This window comes from Moschus berezovskii, chromosome 21, assembly GCF_049115385.1.
Source record: "Moschus berezovskii isolate FMDL1 chromosome 21, NW_MosBer_1.0, whole genome shotgun sequence".
Lineage (NCBI taxonomy): Eukaryota > Metazoa > Chordata > Mammalia > Artiodactyla > Moschidae > Moschus > Moschus berezovskii.
The window spans coordinates 25,916,987-25,940,038 of NC_142480.1; the positions used below are offsets into that span (position 1 = coordinate 25,916,987).

The 23,052-nt window shown below is 39.6% G+C and overlaps 1 protein-coding gene across 1 annotated transcript in view; it reads right to left on the reverse strand.

The window, feature by feature from the left end:
- NPAS3 (neuronal PAS domain protein 3) overlaps window positions 1-23,052 on the reverse strand; it is a 981,309-nt gene that overhangs the window by 128,031 nt on the left and 830,226 nt on the right. The window contains exon 6 of the mRNA XM_088829495.1: window positions 11,130-11,304. Within this exon, the coding sequence (XP_088685621.1) occupies window positions 11,130-11,304 (175 nt within the window). The remainder of the gene's footprint in view (window positions 1-11,129; window positions 11,305-23,052) is intronic.

Consider the following 23,052-nt stretch of genomic DNA (forward strand, 5'->3'; position numbering starts at 1 on the left):
TTAAATTCATTTTTATATTATCAATTCAATCAATTTCTATTTCATTTTGACTAGCAGTAATTTGGGAAGGGAGTTAACAGATAATTTTAATACTCTTGCGATGTCAACCAAGAGATGGTAGGACACAGGAAAGTACAGAGTTTTAATTTTTATGTCACCAATTTCACCTTATGCTTTACTCATGTTTTTATTTGGAGAGGACAACCCCTGACAAGTGAGAGGCACTGAGCAGCAGACTTTTTTTTTTTTTACCAAAGGCACATGATATATTTTCATAAACTATAAAAAGGAACAGCTTTGAACCCTAAGGAAATTTGCATCTTAATGTGTGATGATAAATAGCATATGTAATTTTGTAATTGTTGAATATTTTCCGATTTTATTACCAATTGATACAAAAAATGAGAGTGGACAGATGGTGTCATTAATCCTAATCATGTGAAAGCTTGAGACTTGTATAATTTCTAGAGTATTAACCATTAGCTCCTGGCTAAAGACTGACCACAAGGTGTATTTCTACCTTTTTCTATCTTCTATCTTAATTTCAAATTGTCACTTCTTCCTTTGCAATAATTCTTCTCAAGGTCTACTCACTCACTTCTGGATTAAAGAAATGGCCCCTTGGATGGTTTCCTTCACTTTAAGTCTGGCCTGTTCAACACATCCTTCTTATTTTTGCGAAAATAAAGGCTCAGGGAATAAGTCCAGTAAATGTAAGTTACCAGTCAACAGGAATCAGCACAACACCAGGAAAACTAACAGTCAGAGCTGCCTAGGAAGGATGGAGAGTGTCCCCAGTGCTTCGTTTCAAAGCTGAGGTTATGTCTTTTCCAAATTAAAAATTTTCTTCTCAGTTCTTTCATCTATAAAATGGGAAAAATAATGGTGCCTTCTTCATGGTATCTTGTGAGGAATGAATGAGGTAGTGCGTGTTATGGGCTGAGCAGAGTGCTTGATACTTGGCAACCATTCAACGAACATTAGTGGCTATGCTGTGCAGGGATTCAGAAGGCATAGGGATTGTATAACATGACCCTCAAGGGCGAAGCCTTCCAGATTCAAACTTTATTTTTGTATTTATAAGTCTTGAAATAATATTTTCTTTGGGTCACTGCTCTGCTGGATGAGTTATACTCAGAATGTATAACGCCCAACTCAGATGCTTTTCCCTGGTATACTGGCTGCTCCAAGCTCTGGTTGCATTCTAGAAAAGCATGTATCTTTGCCTCCAGGAGGAAGACAGGGCTCCTTCCAGCCTCCTAAAGGCAGCATCCTTACTCCCACTTTGTTCCTTGAGACGAGGCTCCTGGAAGATCATCTCTACCTCTTTGCTCTTGGGTTGGTTTTCATGAAGGTCTGCCCTCCTTATCAAAGTCACCCACAGTCATTTAGCTTCTCCCTGAATTCTTACACCACTTGCCAATTTTATGTCTTCATTGAGGACAGCAGCAGGGCCATCCTTCGTTCTTCTGTTATCTTCTTTCTTCTACCGACAATGATCAGTTACCTAAGGGCACGTGTCATGCCTTCTACCACTTGTGTTCTTGGTAAGCACCTAGTACTCAAATCACATGGCCTGAGTTCAAATCCCAGGGCCACAGTCCACTCTGGTGTAGGGTAGCCATTTACCTTCTGTAATTTTGGATAGCCATTTACCTTCTCTAATTAGGGATATTTTGAGAAATTTCTTAAAACATGCCCACTCATGTAGTGGGAATATGTAGGTAAACATTATACAAGCTATTAATATCATCATTAATGTCATTAGAAAATTTGCAACAAGTTTTACCTTGAGTAGAAGGTAAAAGAGTCAGTTTAATTTTCCAAAGCCAGAACTTCCTGAATTTTAGTTAGTGAAATCAGCACAGTATAAGTGGAAGGGAGGCAGTTTGGATTCACTTTCCTTTCAGAACACTCCTGCTGCTGCTGCTGCTGCTGCTAAGTCGCTTCAGTCGTGTCCGACTCTGTGCGACCCCATAGACGGCAGCCGACCAGGCTCTGCCGTCCCTGGGATTCTCCAGGCAAGAATACTGGAGTGGGTTGCCATTTCCTTCTCCAATGTGTGAAAGTGAAAAGTGAAAGTGAAGTCGCTCAGTCGTGTCCGACTAGTAGTGACCCCAACACTCCTACAGAGCCAGAAAGATCAGTAGATAGGAATTATAGCAGGCTATAATTAAAAGGCTAATTAAATAAACAGACAAAGAGGGGAAAGGCCCTTAATAGTCTGCATCAAAGTTCCTGAGAGTCAGGGTCTGTATATGTCTGGGCATGTCAAAGCACCTTGCTCCCAAGGAAGCATTGTTTCTGGGCTGTTAATTTCAGGGTTAAGTTTAAAACACAAATAGTTCTGAAAAGACCGCCAACAGCAGTAGCTTATACTACAACCCTACCCTATCATACACCATCTTGCTCTGATTATCATCATCACCCTCTTGCATTGTATTAATGATCTGTTCTCTTCATATGATGGTCAGCTCTTGGAAGGCAGGGAACTTTCACCTTATTTCTTCAATGGTTCATCTAATGTCTGACACATGACAGGCATGCAGTAAACGGTTACTGAATAGTCTACACAATCCCGATTAGCAGGTGGGTCTTGAATTCACTCTAGTGAATAACAACTAGAGAAAACACACAAGCTCTTCCTCTCTCAGGCTGGTTTTGTTAACTAATGGATGGGTTGATGTTTCCCATAGGTCCCAGGAAACCATGATTGTTTCGTGAGAAGGTACCTTGAGGAGGCTATGCTGACCTCCAATGGACCCCATTGATCTTCTTGCTCTTTTCCATCTCCTGCTTGCCTTGGGAGACTGGTTCTGAAAGGAAGATCCTGCATAGATCCTGGCCCTGCATTATCTAAGGCAGAGCAGACACCAAACACAGAGACAATTTTGGCTATGCTCCTGGTTAAGGAGACACGTAGCTAAGGTGAACCAAGAGATGCAGGGCTGAATTTTGCCCATAATTGATTCAGATGCTACTGTTCATTGTGGCATAAGGAGTTTCAATGTAGGGATGAAGGAAGAGGAAAGGATTAGATGGATGTTTTTAATCCTCAGTTAGAGACTATATTTGAAAACAAATGATGTTTTAGCCCAATGACGTATGGGCATAAGGGAATTGTTAGGTTACTCTCTGGACTTTAGAAGCCCCTCGGAGAAAATTCCTCTAGTTCTATACCTACTAGGGTCCTGTCTCCTTTTTCCATCTCGTTCCTAGGCTTCTCACACATGCAACCCTAATACTATACCCTTTCCTCTAATTTTAGCTGCTAAACTAAACTATGTGGTTTGGAGCAAGCCATTTAGAATTTCCATCACTTTCTCCCATCTATAAAGTAAGGATAACACACTGACCTGCTCAGAGGGATTAGGGTGTGAATTAACTCCTGTAATTAGTGGTTTCTGTGTTCTGCATACACCAAGCAGGATATGAATGCCAGCCATTGTCACTGTGGCCCGAGTAGACTTTGCTTCTAAAACTGTCCTTGGGAATAACTGCTTGGCAAAGAGCTGACAACTGGAAGTTGCAAACTTTACACAGAAGCAATATTTCCAGTATTTTCCCCAAGCAATCATGAGTAAATTGCTCACTAGGGGTGGAAATGGTTTCCAGCCAGTTCTGCCTATTCTGATCTGTGCACCCTGCAAAGCTCAGTCAATGCCAGGTAACTGATCCTTCCTAAGTCTGCTGTTTGGTGCACATGAAGAATTCAGAATGGTATCATTTGGACAGGGGTGAAATTTCTGTGCAGTTGTATGTATTAAAAGCAAATAACTTGGGCTTTGTTCAAGGCAAGAGTTATAGAAATAGAATCTTTAATTTGTTAATATCCAATGACAAAGACAGCCACACTTTTTTTTTAATGGGGAAGAAAGATCATCCATTAACAACTTGTCTTGGCTTTCATTTTAGAAACGCTGAAATGTACCCCTTATCACCATAGGGAAAGGAAAGTCAAAATTATGACCTTGCAAGCTATATAAAACAACTGCTAAAAATAATGGGTTTAAAAAATTGATTTTCTGAAACTTCAATAGAAGGTTTAGGAAAATATGGTACATATAGGCTGAGTGAATCTATTGTGTATTCTGATAAGAGGCCTATGCGACTATTATTGAACAAACCATTTGCTACCCTGTAAATACCATTATATTAATTTAGATCAATGTTGCAGTTTTTTGAGTTGCTACCACTGTGATCTAAATTTTGGAAGAGAATGGTAGTTTCAGGATGGCATATACAACTAGGCTAACATTCAGCATCTTTTCTGGAAACAAAAGGGTGGCTGCCCTTCTGTAGCTATGTGAGTCACCAACACGGATTTTTCACAGGTTGGAGTGTCAAGACCCCGAGGACACCCTGTGCTGCAGCTGTGCGTTCTGGGAGCTGGCCTAGAAGGGATGCTGGGCCAGCATACCCTGGTGGGAAGGAGGGAATTTTCCCTTATTTTCTTTAGCTCCCTTAGTCAATATCCTAGAAGTACATATACGGTTGCTTTGCAAATATTCTCATCATACACAAGTGCACAGAAGTGGGAGTAAACACAAATTAAGGTTCTAAGTGTACCTAGGCCTTGTGCACCAGAAAGCCCTGGAGAAATGTATTCTCCTCTGTGGCAGTTGTATAGTTTATGTGGGGATAGAAGAGGCGTCTAAGAAAAGCCTACTTCCTGCAGGAAAAGATGGTACTACATCTTTTCTTGAGGCAAAAGAGCTTTCTTGAGGTAAAAGAAGAATTCTGAGTTTGGCAGGGCAGTCCCTGTAACAGTACTGGCTTTTTTTTTTTTGGAAAATATGCATCATCTTCATTCAGGAATGGCAAAAGATAGTTTCTATTTCATTTCAAAATAAGGACGGCATTGCTAAGGAAAATTATGTAGGCATCATTTTGCCTACATAATTTTTGGATAAAAGCTGAGTTTATCAGTACAGGATGATCACTTTGGTTTATGGAACGAATTCCTTTCTGTTAGACTGCTTTCTGACTATTAGATTTGACACAAACATGTGCGCACGGGTATTAACAGGAGTCAGGCCAGTTCGGAGGTAATCATGAACTTGTCTTGATCTTTGCTACAGCTACAGTAGAGATGCATTTCATATTCAATCCATCAGAGATAACCGTAGTACATTATCTGGTGGATTTATCTTTGCTTATATTGTATGAATATGGATAGGCATTAAATGTGTGTTTACAGTTTGATAAACATTCAACATAAATTATACATTTTAATTTCATTTATTAGTTGGGGACTATGGAAAGCAGGGATTTCATTGCATACAAACTGCCATTCAGATTGAAGGATTAGCAGTTTCCTGAAAAAGGTAGACTAATTGTAAGGACAGAATTCATTTCTGTCTCAAGTAAGTCCTTGCCTGGTTTGTAGTTGGAGCTTTAGAAAGGTAAAAAGGAGAGGACAGCTCATCCTGACGACATTTTACACTTCTTGCGGATCCAGCATTGTCATCATGAATAAATCTAGTGCTAATAAACCTCCTATCATTTGACAACTTGAATATTGTAGTTACCACACAAATTATCAAGCTCTATTTATGTCTAAAAGAACTTGGCCTGATCTTTTAGCATTAGCATGCAGAGTGGTCTCCATGATATTATCTTACCATATAATGACTCCAAAAATCTCACAGAGATGAATGGTGATAACATAATTCCAGAAAGTTGCCACTCTATATGTAGAAATATATTGGCAATAAAAACCAGTCACTGTGTGCCTTTCCCCAGTAGGGGATCTCTCACTTTTCTTTGATTTTTAAAGGCTTCAGATCAATAACTGGAGTGACATTATTAACAGCTCCCTCAGCACCTTGGCCAGCGCTAATATTAAATCCATTATACCTTCTGTTTGACATTTGCAGTACAGCAGAAAGTGCTGTAGATACAGTCCCACTGTCTGGGGACTGAGGTTGGATGTGGGGTTAGTTAGATGGTTTCCCTTGCCTGACTTCTAAATTCAGTTCATTGATAGGAAACTTAAACCAATACAAAAAAAAAATCAGAGAACCATCCCCTCTCAACCCAACACTCTACTAGATGGAAAATAGTGCACCCATGAAACTATACTTATATCTCGTATCTACGCAGCTTTGGAAATAAAATATTGATTTGATCCTCAGATACATTTTTACATTCTTTATTGTTATTCCTAATCATTTATTCTTTTAATTATATCATGTATTATGAAAATTGTCTAATGAATGCAGAGCAATTGAGTTCCTGCAGATATGGGAGCAGATCAAATTTACCATAGTACAGGGGCATATGTAGAAAATAGATTATTCAGGTAGGTACACAACTGCTTCCATTTTGCTTGCCTTTAAAATACTCAGGACATCGTAGAGTAGGCGTAACAGCATAAAGATCATACTGCTACCATCATTATCTTAACCTCCTCTAACAGTCTAGATGTGCTGAAACTATAGACAGAACACAGTAAACTTTCCTGCAGACAACCGACGGTTAACCATGTTGCTGCAGTTAGTCTTACTTTTCACTGAGAGTACTGTCTCATACGTTTTGCTAACTTGTCTAAACTCGGGTATAGTATTGATTTCTCCCTCTGTGATCTTGCACCCATTCAATGGGCAGCGAAATCTCTGGTCCTGGCAGAATTCCCTCCCAAGCATGACCCAGGTATGTTACTCCTGACAGTGGTCCTACGGCTAGGAGTTGATTGTTAGCTAGAAGGAAACAAACCACTGGAGACAGAACGGAAATTCTACGCTGAAGTGAGGAACATGACAGGGAAAGTGGCCTGTGAGGTTAAGTGAGAGAAAGCAGGCTATAAAGGCATGTATGTTATAGTTTTGTTTTAGTCAGAGGAAATCCCACTACATAACTATATATGTCTATATATTTACAGCAACAAAATCTAGAAGGATATCCAGTGTACAAGGACAGTGGTTATTTTGGCGTAGGGGTAGGTGGGTCTTTATTCTTTGTCTGCGTTCTTGGAACTTTTTCACAATGGGCATGAATTTTATAACTGGAAAAATATCAAGCTATTTTAATAAGAAAAAGGAGGGAGTAAAACACAACAATTTGATGGCCCGACCTAAGGAATAAGAAACTCTTTGCTTTTCAAACAGGGAGATTTTTCAAGTACCTCCAGGATTTCTTGAAAGAGCTGCTTTTCTGTTTATGAAGCATATAAAATATGTGACACGGAAATTTCTTTTTTTTTAAAAGGGATAAGGTTCATAATGCCAAGATTATAGCTAATTGTTAAGAGTGATGAAAAGATACAAACAGAACTACAAAGGCAAGCTGAGCCATCCAAACCTCATGTTCCAGAGGTTCTTCCCAGCCCCCCACCCGACCCCAAACCCCACAGGAGCAGAGGAAAGGCTGTGGACAGGACAGAGCAAGCCCTTCAGGAATGCTTGGATGAAGCTTTAAAGAGGCACCCTAGAACTTTTTAAAGTAGACACTTGTTTATTTCTTTTCTGGCTGCCTTAAAATTTCTCTAAAAGGAATATCATATTTATTAAACTATTAATGAATGTGCATACATATACAATATTTATTTGGGTTTATTTATTTGGGTTTGCTGTCCCATCAACAGATTTTTTTTTTTCCTCATTATCTTGAGACTACTTCAAGACAAGACAATCACAGGACTGGCAGTTCAAAGAAATAGAATTCCTATTATGGCGCAGGATCACTGCCTCTTAGGCTGGTTTAGTCACTTATTTCCTTTTTATTATAATGCCAAATGTTATTTAGATTTCAGTCACTTAGTAATGCTACACTGAACACATCAGGGCTCCTGAAAAATTCCATACCTACTAGTCCCTTCATTTTCATAATCACCACATATTGATATCCATTTCCAACCAAATTACACTACTATTTAAGCAAGAATCAGTGTTTTATCAGAGTTGAAAAGATTATGATGTAGTGAACAACAGTCTTCAAAAATGTTCTTTGGTGTTATTAAGAATTAGAAAATCTTGTTAAAATTCTTTCAGCTTTTAAGAAACATAAGCAGCTTTGGGATGTAGTGCCTGACATGGACTTTTAAAGTAATTCCCCTGGAGCAATGATCTGCGCTAGTGAAGATATTTAGTTAAAGGTAGCATCCTACACTGCCTTTCAGTATTTGAGCAGTCTATCTAATTGCCTTTTTAAGCCAAAGATTGCAAATAACCAACACTAGAGAATTTTAAAGTAAAGCCAGTTTAACATTCTCTAATGGTGAGAAATACACTCTTCAGGAAGGAAGAGACAGTTCCTATGCGATTGTTGCTAACAAGCCCAAGTTGTTAAGGAATGTGCAAAGCAGGGTTTTCCATTATGTCAGTTAGGGTGGCTGGGGGTGGGGAGGGGAAGAAATCTGGGTAAATTTTCAGTCACACTTTAAGGATAAATGACAGAGTCACTTTAAAGGAGTTTATTTTTCTGATAGCCAGAATTAAAGGATGCTAAGTGAGACTGAGGTGGCTAAAGTATTGCAGTTTCAGCTTTAGCATCAGTCCTTCCGATGAACACCCAGGATTGATCTCCTTTAGAATGGACTGGTTGGATCTCCTTGCAGTACAAGGGACTCTCAAGAGTCTTCTCCAACACCTGGAAGTGATACTGAAGCACATTCTAGTGCTTCAGCAGGCATGGGGTTTTTCATATTTAATCTTAAACCAGTTTGATTTGACTCTAGTTTTGGATTTCCTAGTAGAATTGGTTTATAGGCTGTGGATTTTTTTTTTTTTCCTTCTCTTTTAAGGGACAAGTCACCCTTAACATGTGTTTAGGGAAGACATCAAGTTCAATATGAATCAACAGTGGGATCTGGCTGCCAGTAGGACCTACATCAACCCTGGACTGAATAACAGGAGTACAGTAGCCTAAACTGAGAAAGGGGACAGTCCCTCTGCTTTGCACTGGTTACAATACATCTAGAGGCTGCACTCAGCTCTCAGAGCCCTGTTTTTAGAGGGCCACCAACTGATGGAAGCACGGCCAGGTGAGGATGGCTGGGGTGGTGAGGGTCTTAGCAACATGCCATTAAATAATGCTTGCAGAATGAGAGCAGTTTGAAGTGAAAAGCAGTAGGAAGGACGGAGGAAGAATTTGGTGAACCTGACTTCATATATTTGAGAGGCTGTGAAGGGGAGGAAGGTGTCAATCTGAAATGTCCCAGAGGGCAGACCTGGGATGGGTGGGGGCAGGGTAGGAGAATTGCAGCAAAGTAGGTGGGCTCCATATTAGGAATAACTTTCTATCAGAGCTGCTCACCAATGGAGTGGGAAGCCTTGTATGTTCCATAGAAATGAGTTTCAGCAGAGATTAGAAGAGCATCTGTTGGTTTTGTTGGAAAGGATGGTTGCATAAATTGGAGACTGGATTAAAGGACTGTTGAAGACTCTTGTTAACTTGAGGCTTTGTGATTCAGGGAAACGAAGCCCACTTTTTCAAGGTCTTTGTTCATACTAAGGTTTATAAGCTTGATTTCTTATGTACTGAGTGTTTTAAGAGTCATGATCAACCCTGGTTTCCCAGTGCAACTCCAGAATGGAGTAGAAAACTATTTTCATGTACTGCTTCTCAAATATACCCAGATATGAACATCCTGATGACTAAAAAGCAGGCCCAGTGATCTCACTGATGTTGTCTAAACAGTGAAGTCAGTGAGGTATGGTACAAGAGTATATGACTCCCTTGACCTCTGGAACAAAATTATTTTTATCTTTAAATGGTAAAGAGCAGTCTTAAATACTCTTTTTCTCATGGATGGGACTCACTGGAGAAAGAATGATCCCCTCTCAAAAGCTAGAAAATAATGCCCTAGAAGCTTCAGTTAACTTAAATGGGGAAACACACATTGATTCTAGAAGGAATTAAAATATTTCCCAAAGATGTAAACATATATTTTCCCTTTTGTGTGAGCAAACATGCTGTGATTATTTCTAAGCAGATCAAATTATTTTCTTGGAAGCGTGAAGAATTATTTTAAGGTTAATCCAAAGGTAAGTTTTTTTTTTTCTTTTTTCTCTTTCACAAAATGCTTTTGTTTTGTGAATCTGTTTTAAAACAACATATCAAGTAAAGTACAAACATCTTTAGAAGGCAAAAATAATTTCCCAAGTAAGCAAATAAAACTTTGCACTTCAAATCAGGCCTTGATTCATTAAAAATCTTAAACTTCTCATGAGAAAAATTAACATTTAAACCACTGCTGCTTGGCCAAGCACTCCACCACACAAGAATATGAAATATCTCCTCTAAAAAAGTACAAAAAGGACAAAACCACAAATGTGGAACTTCAATTAATTTAAAGCCCCAATCAGCAAAGAATAAATCCTTCGCAGATCTAATTACCAGTGCTCTCGGAAGACCCAGGCCGACCAGCCAATCTTCCCCGTGTTTGAACAGCTTGATGAACTAGGGGACTGATGGATATCAAGTCATTTTGTTTAATTTATAAATGGATTTTCCCCTAATACTTAAATTATCATCAGTACAACACAATGAAAATGGGAACATTCTGAATGCAAAGTCTATAAGAGTCCTGGAAGGAATCCCAATGAGGAATGTCACCTCTGTTCATTCCTCTATACAATTGATCTAATTAAATACTGAGGGTGGAAAGGCAGTTTAAAATGTAGCCATTTCTGTTTTCTTTTTAGCCTTAATTTATCTGTTCACATCTTTCAAGTACCTTCTGATGCTTAAAAAAAAAGAAAAAGAAACTGAGATTTCTGCAAGCCCCTAATACCTTTAATTCTCCACAAGCTAATATTCAAAAGTCTTTGCTATCGATTTTGCTGAATAATAAATAAATGCATTACATTTAGCCATGGTAACAATGAAAGGCAGAGGGCTTTCCAAATCTGAACCTTTTCCCTCCATTAATTTGAAAGAGAATCTAAAGGAACTTGTACCTTCTGTGCGTTTTGTTCACCTGAAATTAGATCTCTGGATTATACTTATTAAAATGTCTTCTTATTTTCAAATCTCTTCCTTACTTAATTACTGCCCAGGACAGAAAGCTGCATGGAATTGTTAAATACCATTAGACCTATTTGTAGTCTCTTCACACTGGCAACTTGAGTGCAATCATTGGCAAAGGTCCTGCCCACCAACCCACATGTTGGGATTGCAAGTCCCACCTGGCTCGGGGGTCTCCGATTGGGAGGAGGAAGATGCTGAGCTGGCTCCATCTTCAGCGGTACCCTGTGAGAGGAGACCCCGCCCAGGCGGGAGCTTCATGCCCAGCTGCTCTGCCATCTCCACGTGGTCCCCGGGGTGGACATAGTCAAAGACGCTGCTGCCTGTCAGCTCCACCTAGAGGGGAAGGGGAAGAGTGGAGAAGAAAGTTGTCACAGGCTTTTCATTTTCAGATCCAGCCCCCACTGCGATTCAGCTTCTGAGCAGGAAAGGAAATCTATGAAGCCTCCAGAAACAATTCTTGGCCTGAGTCTTTACTCTCACATGCTTAAGAATTCTTGAAATTGAAAGTTTTTTTTTTTTTTTTTTACCCCCACACATATTTATTTAGCATGTTTAGCCCAGTTTTTTCTCATACTCTGTTGTTTGCATAAAGCCAAAACATTCTGTGAAATGAGGATGAGTCTGCCTGAGTTCAGCTATTTTACTCAAGCACCACCAAATACCTGCATGTTTGGTGTCAACTGGATGATTGACTGAATTCCACTGTTTTCTTATTGAAAAGTTTGAGCTTTGTATAGAAACAGCCAGAGATAGATGAAGAGGATTTTCCTTAAAATACACAGAATTCCAGGATGCGTATTTATACACATCAGCTTATTTCTATGTACATTTAAATGGAAGAAGTGCTGCTTACAAATACATGCAAAGGCCTAATGCTTTCATTAAATATTACTCATTAGCTCTGTAATCATATGGAGAATTTTCCATGCAAAAGAGGTCAGCTGGGGTCTGAAGAAGCCATTTTTTTTTCCTGCTGGTATCAGCGTGTTTTGCCTTCAATCTAATAAAATACATGGTACAAATCTCCTTGAGGGCTTTAAAGAAAAAGTTTTATTTTGTATACTCTTTGTAGGAGGCTGACACGAACGGTAGAGAATGAAAATCAAAGATTGGAAGAGGGCCAGCCTGCAATGCAAGCACACTGCCTACTGCAGTGCTGTCTGGGGCATGTGCTGTCTGAGCGGGGCAGAAGTCGCTGGTAAGGACTGGCCTTACCTCTGTACTCTTCTGACGCTATCACTCTTACTTCTTTCCAAGAATAGCAATAATGGCCCTAAAATAATGTAGTTGGGTTATAGGTACTGTGACAGCGAGAGATGTGTTAGCAGCAGAACAAGAAAAAGCTCTTTCCCAGGTCACTAATGGCTTTCCCATTCCTCTGGAGTTTAATGGTCTCAGGCCAGCTATGATGCACCACAGAAACTGAAGTTCAGACCATCACTAGTTTCTTGGTGGATGTTTACCTAGACTGCTTCCTACCTCCCTCGCCTTCCCTGGATCATTTGCAGCATCCTCCCAAATTCCTCCTGAGTGCCTGCCCTCTTTTTCCTGCCAAAAAGGAAGATGTGCTGGTGGTGGGCATATTGTCACAGAGAGTGGACTGCTCAGAGCAATTATTATCCCCAGAACTCCAAGCCCCGGTAAAATGATCACATCGAACTCCCAGACACCATCTGATTAAAATCTTAACAGTCGACACATCTTCAACATCTATCAATTAACAGAAGTAGAGCCAGAAAAATGGGAGGCTAAATTCAGTTTGGTTAATAGCTATTCCTGAAACAGGCGCGCATAACTTTTACCGAAAATGAGCTACTTTCTCTTTGCTATTAAATTACACTCTCCTGTATTACCCGACTCCTGACTCTATCATTTTACCATAACGATTCCCTCCATTTTGATATTGTTACAGAGCATAAATCAGGATTCATAAGTGAGCGGTTCCTACCCTCTGGGAGGGAGGGATTACATGGAAATAATCCCTTTAATGTGCGCCTTGCCTCTAAGCATTTCACACAGCAATAAATGGGTAAACTGACTTTGAGCAATTAAGAAATTAAATGAAACTAATAAAATGTGTGCTTTAATATTTCTTGATGGTGATTTTGTTTGGGGATTAGCGAGTTCGAGGAAGTCACTCTCATTTTGCGTGGAGTCCAATTGCAGCACTTTAATAACTATTTCTGTCACTTTTCTCAAACTCTGATTCCTTCTTTAATACCGCAGTGTGCCTGTTGGCATAGACCAGATTGTGATAAGATGACAACACAGGTGGGAGATGTAATAGATTTTTTTTTTAGGGGTGCTGGGTCTTGAATATTCATGGGAGCCAGTCATATGGTGAAGAAGCACAGCCCGCTGTCTCCACAGCGTGGTTTACTTAGACGTGCAGTTGCTTTCTTTCCAAAATATGATGTCCCAAGCATAGCACATCCAGAGCCAGACTAAGTCACAATGGGTAGTGTTCCGTTATGACACAGGGAAGACTCTCCTTCAGTCTCTTGAGAACTTTGACAGGGTCACATTCTCAGTGCCAGTCCCTCCATCCTATATTATGCTTTGGGGTATCTTGGTAGAGAAGTCTGACCCTGTCATAGACTTCGTGAATGTATAGTGATAAAGGCCATACGGTGCAGGAGAAAGCATAAAATAGCTGGAGTAATAAACTGACTTGGAGATCAGACTCTTTTCCTCCTCTGCTGTGTGACCCCAGACAACTCACTTAACCTCTCTGAGCTTCAGTTTCCTATTCTGCAAGTGGCAGTCTTGCTGCTCTGCAGGACTCTGGGGAAGTGGAAATACCACTCACATTGTATTCCACACAGATGGCACCCCCTGGAGTGCCACACTGTGGAATGGGGCAAAGCAGTGGCCTGAGCTCTGGGATGGAAACAAGATTTACTTTACCTGCCACATAGCCTAAATTCGAAAATCCGATGAAACCACGCAGAGGAAATTGCCTTGTGAGAGCAACAAGCACTACCAAATGCCTGCTCTTGTTGCTGCTGTTTGGTGGATAAGAATGGTTGGCAGGTGCATATATTCCTGTGTAACTGTGATGAGGAATTTTTTAGGGTTTGCGTGGTTGCTTTGGAACATCTCTATTCAGCAGGGGGTACAGAGCAGTGTGCTCTGAGCCTCGACTATAGCGATAACAATGTTAGCAACTACGTACCACTGCATGCGTGTACCTTTCATACTTTCTTTGACTAATTCTCATAACAATCTGTTGAACTGGTATGATGATTCCTATTTTACAGAAGAAGAATTTGAATATACAAAAGGCCAGTCATTGGTTAAAGGCGGCTTGACTCAACCTGTCACTTCTCTGGTAGCACCTCTGCAGTCAGAACGGCTGAGCAGGGACTACTGAGCTCCTCTATCCTGTAGCCGTTTATTTAGGAGAGAACACTTTTGTTCAGCAGAGAACGCTGGGTGCCGTGGAGGGAGGAGGCTGAGAGCAAGCAGACTGGCAATCGCCTGGGCTAAAGATGCTTTGCCATCGGACTCTTGGGCCAAAAGAAGGCACGAAAGCAGTAACCTACACTGAAGTATACATGGGGGTAGACAGCAGTCTACTTATATATAGGCCTTGAGTTGTCATTATCATCACATTTGTCTATCACTTTCAACATTTCTCATAGTGTTTTCACTTCACTTAATTAGATTTTAGGGCTGGAAGAGACCTGAAAGACATCTAAATCTACTGATACCTCCCTTACTTAATAGGGGAAAACTTGACAGTTTTGAGAAGTTGAAATGCTTATTCAAGTTTACCCAGGTGTTTAGTGGGCAGGCTATATAAACCCTTACTGGCTCACTCATTTTTTTTTACGAAACCCTTGTGTGACTTGTTTCTCTCTCTCATGAAGATTGCCTTGGTAAGATGGACTTGGAACTCACCTGCCACTAAATTATGTGCCTCAAAATAGACTGCAGAAACTAAGAGGAAGTTTTTACTTGATGAGCAGATGTTACTTTGTTGTGTGCTTGAAGCAGAAAAACATTAACAGGGCTTCTATCCTATATTACTATAGTTAGGTACTCCAGATTTCCAGTTACCAACTCTTCAAAATTTTTGCCCACTGACAACTGGGACTAGTGTCTTATACATAGTAGGTCAATCACAAATGTTTGCTGAATGAATAAAAGATGGATATTTAGGCTTTAAACATTTGCTATATTTGTGCTTGATTTGGACAAGTTTAGGTTGGTTCCTTTTATTATTTCTGGTAGTCGTATTATAACATTTTCTATTCTAAAGTGAATTATAATATAGCATCCTATATACTCTTTCCCTCCCAATTTTTGCCATACATATTGAGACCTATGACTTTTTCTATAGAAGCCAACTGAGTTTAGCTAAAGATAGGATTTTTTTTCTTTACATTAAAAAAAATTTATTGGAGGATAATTGCTTTACAATGTTGTGTTGGTTTCTGCTGTACAACAATGTGAATCAGACATAACTGTATGTATATCTCCTCTCCCTCTTGAGTGTCTCTCCAGCTCCCTCCACCCCACCCCCTCTAGGTCATTACAGAGCCACACTGGGCTCCCTGTGTTTTACAGTAGCCTGCCACTAGCTAGCTATTTTACAGATAGTAGCATGGATGTGGGGCTTCCTTGGTGGCTCAGTGGTAAGGAATCTGCCTGCAGTGCAGGAGACATGGGTTTGGTCCTGGGCCGGGAAGGTCCCCTGGAGGAGGGCATGGCAGCCCACTCCAGTTTTCTTGCCTGGGGAATCCCATGGACAGAGGAGCTGGGCAGGCTACAGTCCATGCGTGGCAAAGAGTTGGACACAGCTGAAATGACTTAGCATGCATGCCGTGTATATGTCAATGCTACTTTCCCGATCCGTCCCACCCTCTCCTTCCCCAGCTGTGCCCCTGAGCTCATTTCCTAGGTCTGTGTCTCCGTTCCTTCCCTATAGATAGGCTCATCAGTACCATTTTTCTAGATTCCATATATGTACTTTAATATACTATATTTGTTTTTCTCTTTCTGACTTATGACGATGAGATTTTATAAGTGCTGAGAAAGAGTAAGTTTCAAGGAACTTTGAAAGATAATAAGGTCATCTTATTTTTATATAATAATAATTTTTCCCCTGTCTATGACAGAACTGTGGTTAGTTGGTTAGTTCATTTGTTCCTTATCTGAATTTTCACAAAGTTTCGTAAAAATTATTATTTCTTAATTATCCCTTCAAATCACCAATAGTAGAAATTGTGAAATTCCACTTTAAACTGGTTATTGGTCCTATCTTTGATCTATATTCTGACCTACATAATGGAAAGGTATAGCATTTTCCTCCTAATACTGTGTTCTTCTGGTTGGTACAAATGTGAGAACCTTTTCATTTTATAGTAAATTCAGTCATTTTATATGGTAATATAAAAAATGAGCAAACATGTTCTGTTTATTAAACTTAAGGAACAGATCCATGCAAAATGGAATTGTTGCCCTAGCACAAGAAGAGAATTTGCTCACTTGATCCACCTTTACTCTAGCTGAGTGACTCTAAAATAAAAATTCCTCTCCCTGCTTGCTTAGTGTGTTAGAAGACAGCTGAGATTGTATATGGGGCTGGAGATAGGTGATGAGTAATAAGCAGTCATATCCAGAAACAGCATTTTGTTGCAACTCCTTTCTCTCTGCCTTTTCCCACCAAAGTTCCTCCAGGATAAGCCATAGCCACTAGCGCCATCACACACAAGGGTTTAATCAAGCTAAACCACCTAGCCTTCCTCAAATTTATTTCACATTCTATTAGCCTGCATGCAATTTGCACACTAGACACAGTTGATTTGGTACCTCTGAAGTTTCCTAGGAAAAAAAATGTAAATATATTATACAGTGGTTTGTGTTGACTTTTCCAGGTCGGGTCATTGTCCCCTGCTGGTGGATAGGATAGGGGACTAATTTGTCTTTTTCCTACATCAAGCGAGCAAGTCAATAGCCTTTGCCTGGCCCCCTGGGGTGAGGAAATACTTTTTAACTACAGCAATGTACCAACAGTGCGAATCAGTGAATTCATAACTCCTTTGATTGAAAGGGTTTGCCACAAATGAGGAGCAGGCAGCAATACTGCTAGTCATCTCCATATTGGAATAACTTAAGAGGATAGGTACTTTGATAAAGCAAGTTGATAAAACTGATTTCTTCCTTTCAATATATTTCAGTCTTAGGAATAATACAAAGTTCATTTTTAGCATGTAAAAAAGGTCATCAAATCTGCCGTTTAAGGTGGAATTTCTTAGACCATTTGGAAGATGCTGCTTTTTTTGGGTAGATTTCTTGAGGGCATTAAGATTACTGAAGGGACTCAGGGGTACTACTACTGGCTAAGCCCTTTATCAGGAGTCCTTTTGCAGCCAGGCCTGTTTCCACAGAGGACGCCTGCTGTATTTGGATAGAAGGTCATGCCTGAGAGGACTGTGTTAGCGGCAAGTGGTTTGGAAACCTAACTGCCAGGAGACTCTGAGATCATGGTTAGAAAATCCTGACCCGGGACAAGACGGGAATTCTATCTTGCCGCAGCAAATTAGGATTTGTAGGGCTTTTTTTTGGGGGGGGGGGTCACGTTTATATTATTGTGAGATAATAAAGTGATAAAAGAATAAAATATAATAAGATGTGATAGCTTGATTAGCATAGGTTTTCTTAGGATTTACTGGTATCTTAATGCCATCTTCATAACTTCTTACGTGTTGCAGAAACTCTACTGAATATTTATGAACTGTTTTGACAGAAACTTGATGTTCTTTACAGCTCTGTCTCATTCTATGTATTTGCTGACTTATCTGAAGAAAAACACATAAAAGCATTGGGTCTGTTACAGAAATACGTGTATAAATTAGTAGAACAAGAAGAAAGAAAGATTCTATATCAGAACGATGAGGTAGAATGAAAAATCCTTCCAATGTCATCAAATAAGAAATGAATCCCCTCTCTGCTCACAGATATGTTAACAGAGCCTTCCCTTAGAAGAATCTGAGCTAAAAGATACCATACCATGTGTTTATTTTATCTTCAGAAATAAACATTTCAACTCCTGTGGGACTCAGTGAGGCCAAGTTCTTTTCTTTTTTTTTCTATTTTTCTATATTGTATTTTCTATAACCCTTGGAGTACCTGACCTGAGACTTTGCCACCACAGTATCCAAAGAGAATACTGGATAACCAGTTCTGAACTTTGATTAACAAGTGTCAGAAGATACTTTGAGTGGACTTAGTTCTCAGAGAGGAAATGGGAAAAGGCAGGCTGTTGAAGAAATGCAACAAAAGAGGAAATAAAGAACAAATGGCAGATGCAGATTCAAATGTATGGGCAGTTACTTGGAACGGGTCTGCCTTCATGTCTTTGACTACCAATAGCTGAACAGATCAGGCAACGATCAACACTAATTGCTACATTTTCAAAAGTGTTGGATGGGTCATTCCAGAGACTCGGAATCCAATCGAGCATATTTAAGTACTTCTAGAAGTATTCTGTGTACAAAATAGATCCAGACTTTGAAGTATCCCCCACCCCTATTTTTTTCTTTTCTGTTGAAGAAATAAATTATATGTTGAATTTCATTTTTTCTCAAAATCATGGTTCAGGTATTTCTCCATCACCTCACATTATGGAAGCACTAGTTTTAGAATAGTTTTAATATGTCAATATCCTTTTCCTTTCAATAAGAGACACCAGTTAAAAGAACTTAGAGAATGCTGTAATACTGAGGGGACATTACATCACATGCGTGAGTCCTGGGATTTGTGAAAGTGACTAAATCGAGAAACTGTAAAGCCTATTTTACAAGGTTCCTATAGTTTTGAAGTTTTAAAATGTCTGTAGGGGAGAAAAGGCCAACTTCATATTATTTATCAAAGTGCTGGAAGGAAAAAAAGGATGTAATTGGAGGTTACATCACAGTAAAAAGTGAAATAATGCCAAGAAAGAAGCATTAACAATCTTAAAAGTAACTGAAGTCAAATCTCCCTTCTCTGAAGATCAAATGAATAGTAAGATGTCACTTTCAAAGCTTCTTCATTATGTTGGTGGTAAGGAGACCAATCAACATAAAATACTTGATATTAGCATAGTTAATCCATTATCCTCAAATTTTACATGGTTCAATATTTGTCATTTAAGTCTGGATACACACTGAGATGCATGATATGCATAGCCAGACTTCAGTATTAATATATCTCAATTTTTGTTTGTTATTCTCAGAGTGAATTTTATCTACCTTTTTTCTTTCTTTCTTTTTTTGGTCATGAGAGAAAGAAAAAGTAGAAAACGCTTGTAAATTTAAATTTGAATCTTTCCCTTAGTCTGAACAGCCCTTTTATTTTAAAGCAAGGTAAATGGATAAGGAAAGCAATAATAATTATGGGGTTGACTCTTCCATTTGCTTTTTGAAAGTTATATAGGTTATTTAATTTTTTTCTAGTTGCACTAAAATACTATGGTTTATATGACTAAAACTTTAAGATTGTCTAGAACACACAAATAATAATATACCCAAGTAATAATCATAAAATATACACAATGTGTGTTAGTCGCTCAGTCATGTCTGACTCTTTGCAGCCTCACGGACTGTGGCCCGCCAGGCTCCTCTGTCCATGGAGTTCTCCAGGCAAGAATACTGAAGTGGGTTGCCATTTTCTTCTCCAAATAAAATACACACAAATAATACAATGTATCATTCCTAATAGTTTTTAAAGGGGTTATCCTATGATACTTTGCCAACAAAGGTCCATATAGTCAAAGCTATAGTTTTTCCAGTAGTCATGTATGGATGTGAGAGTTGGACCATAAAGAGGGCTGAGCACTGAAGAACTGATGCTTTCGATCTGTGGTGTTGGAAAAGACTTGGACTGCAAGAAGGTCAAGTGAGATGATCCTAAAAAAAGTCAACCCTGAATATTCATTGGAAGGACTGATGCTGAAGCTGAAACTCCAATACTCTGGCCACCTGATGTGAAGAGCTGACTCACTGGAAAAGACCCTGATGCTGGGAAAGACTGAGGGCAGGAGGAGAAGGGGACAACAGAGGACGAGATGGTTGGATGGCATCACTGACTCAATGGACATGAGTTTGAGCAAGCTCCGGGAGATGCTACAGTCCATGGGGTCCCAAGAGTCAGACATGACTGAGCAACTGAACAAAAGTCCTATGATAGAAGATTAGTTACATCAACCATCAACAGGAGCTAAGTCACAAGGTTTACGTGATGCCGTTGAGAGAAAAACAAAAATTAATATCATTTGAGAAAAGTTGAACAAATTTAATGCAGTCATACACCTCAAGAGAAGTTTATATTTAAAAGAAAGCAAATGAAGAATTGTGTTCAACTAGCATCTTGTTTTTTTTCATACTGAAGCATTCATTATGTGAATGTCAGAGTTGCCATAAATGACTCTCCTCCTCCTTGTCACTGTGAGGGTCTTGAAAAATCTCATCCAAGAAAATCAAAAGCTGTACCAAAATATTTTAGCTACTAGAAAAAGTGAGTGCTTGGCCCATGTCAAGAAATTAATTTTAGAGTTAATGAATCAATGATGAGAACAAGGAAAAATAAAATTCTCCATGCTCTGAGCAATTCCTGACCCTCCTAGAACCTTTCCTATTGATATGTTTTAGCACATCTTGGGAACTTCCTGAATGCCATGTAGGCACTGTGGGTCTAGTGTCTAATTTATTTCTAGTGAATTACCATAAGAAAAAGGGCTAATGCACTTCTATCTTACTTTGGCTATTATTAATACCAGCTGTGGTAGTGTTTGAGGTTCTTTTCTATGAAGCAAGTCAATACTCTGAGCATTCTCTAAGTGCTATTTTAAAGGAATAAGTTAAATTCACAAGTGTTTAATAACAGGCAGAGAGTTAGTCTTGTTAGAATAGGGAATGTAAATAGAACTGGCAAGTAGAGAAATGAGTCAAAAGACATGAGTTGTTCCAGAGACTAAACTGTGGCATTGTGTTTAAGACACTGGAGCAGGGAGTCTCAAGGTGGTGGGAAGAGTTGATTGCTTTGGAAATCTGATCAATTCTATGCTCTGTTTCACCAAACAAATGCTATGATAACATACACACAATTTGGCATTTTATGTCAGGGGTTTCAGACACCCCAGCACTTAAACCATAAATATTCACTAGAGTTGTGCTGTCCAGAATCGTGGCCACCTGTGGCTATTGAATGACTAGTCGCTGTAAGGGGCTAGTCTGAATTAGAAGGTTTTAGACTTGATACAAGTAAAATAATGCAAAATATCTTATTAATTACATATTAAAATGATATTTTGGGTATATGGGAATAAATAAAATTATTATACTATTAAAATTAATCCCACTTGTTTGTGTTTACTTTTTAAAATGTGGCTACTAAATACTAGAAAATTTAAAATTACATACATAGTTTGCAATCTATTTCTATTGGACAGTGCTGCCCTAGAACCATAAAATTCCTGGAGTAGCAGAAGAAATAGCAGAATACCATGAAGATGATACTAAAGAGGAGAGATGCAAAGAAAAAAACAAAACAAAACAGAAATAGAGGGATGGCTTTAGAATAAAAGGACCGAACTTTTAGATTTAATCTACAATTTAAAAGACGTTAGTCAACCAAATATTTATCAATCATTTGCTCCCTGTACATTTTGAATAGTAGCACTGGTGTGGATGGGTCCAGAGGTGGCTGTGAGCCTGAAGTGTCTGAGAAAACAACTCCCATGCTGACTTCACATGGATAGGATGAGAAGGGACAGGGACTTTGCTGAGAAAATGGGGGCAATCTGACACACCACAGGGTTCTATGGGGAGATTACGGGGAAGAGATGGCATGCTACACTACTCGTGGGTTAAACCTAGGATGGTGGAAGTCTCGATAAACTCTTAAGTGATTTATTTGGACCCTAAGGAGGTGGATTTATGCTGCTGCTGCTGCTGCTGCGTCACTTCAGTCGTGTCCGACTCTGTGTGACCCCATAGACGGAAGCCCACCAGGCTCCCCCTTCCCTGGGATTCTCCAGGCAAGAACACTGGAGTGGGTTGCCATTTCCTTCTCCAATGTGTGAAAGTGAAAAGTGAAAGTGAAGTCGCTCAGTCGTGTCTGACCCTTAGCGACCCCACGGACTGCAGCCTACCAGGCTCCTCCAGCCATGGGATTTTCTAGGCAAGAGTACTGGAGTGGCTTGCCATTGCCTTCTCCTAGTGTTCATTAAATATATATATTATTAATTTGGCTGCACCAAGTGTTAGCTGCAGCATGTGGGATCTAGTTCCTTGACCAGGGATCAAACCTGGGGCCCCTGTATTGGGAATGTGGAGTCTTAACCACTGGACCATGAGGGTAGTCCCTAAATATTTTAAAATACTTTTTACATACTTTTAAAATACTGAAGAACAGTTTCAATAAATCACTTATAAGAAAAGTCCTATCTTGTTTTTCTTCTCAGGTCTTTGTCTCAGAGACTGCTTTTTCCCATAGATGTAGCCTGAGATAGCTGCCACACTTTAAATTAACTTCTCACCCCACATATTGAAGCCCTGGGTCTAAGATTCTCATCTCATTTGGATGGTTTTTTGTTTCCCATGGGTGAGCACAAAACCCATAGTACAAACTGCAGTTTTTAATCTAGCTCTGGCCTTCTCCAAAGAGACTTGTAGGTTTGTTTTCTTTTTACATGATCTTGCATCCAGCAACAGAGGCGTTACCCAACTTCTCTTTCTAGGATGGGCAGAAAGGACTCAAGATGAGGATCAGCTGGGGCTAAAGCTGGGCAACCACAAAACCCCAACACCACAGATGTCCCATGCACATTTTCACGTCATCTACTGATAGCTCAGTAACCGCAAGACTCTTTCAAAGTTTTGCTCTGGGTTGTGACTCAACAGCCAGGAATAATAAACATGACTTTCAGATGAGATGTTACACTGGAAATTAGCCCAAGAGATCACCTGTGGTGTGGTGCTTTACTGATTTTAACTCAATTTGCCAGTCCATTGACAAGCTTTCCATATAGTCATCAAAACCTTCAATACCGTACCCCATCAGTTTCACCATACCCCATCAGTTTTGCTTTAA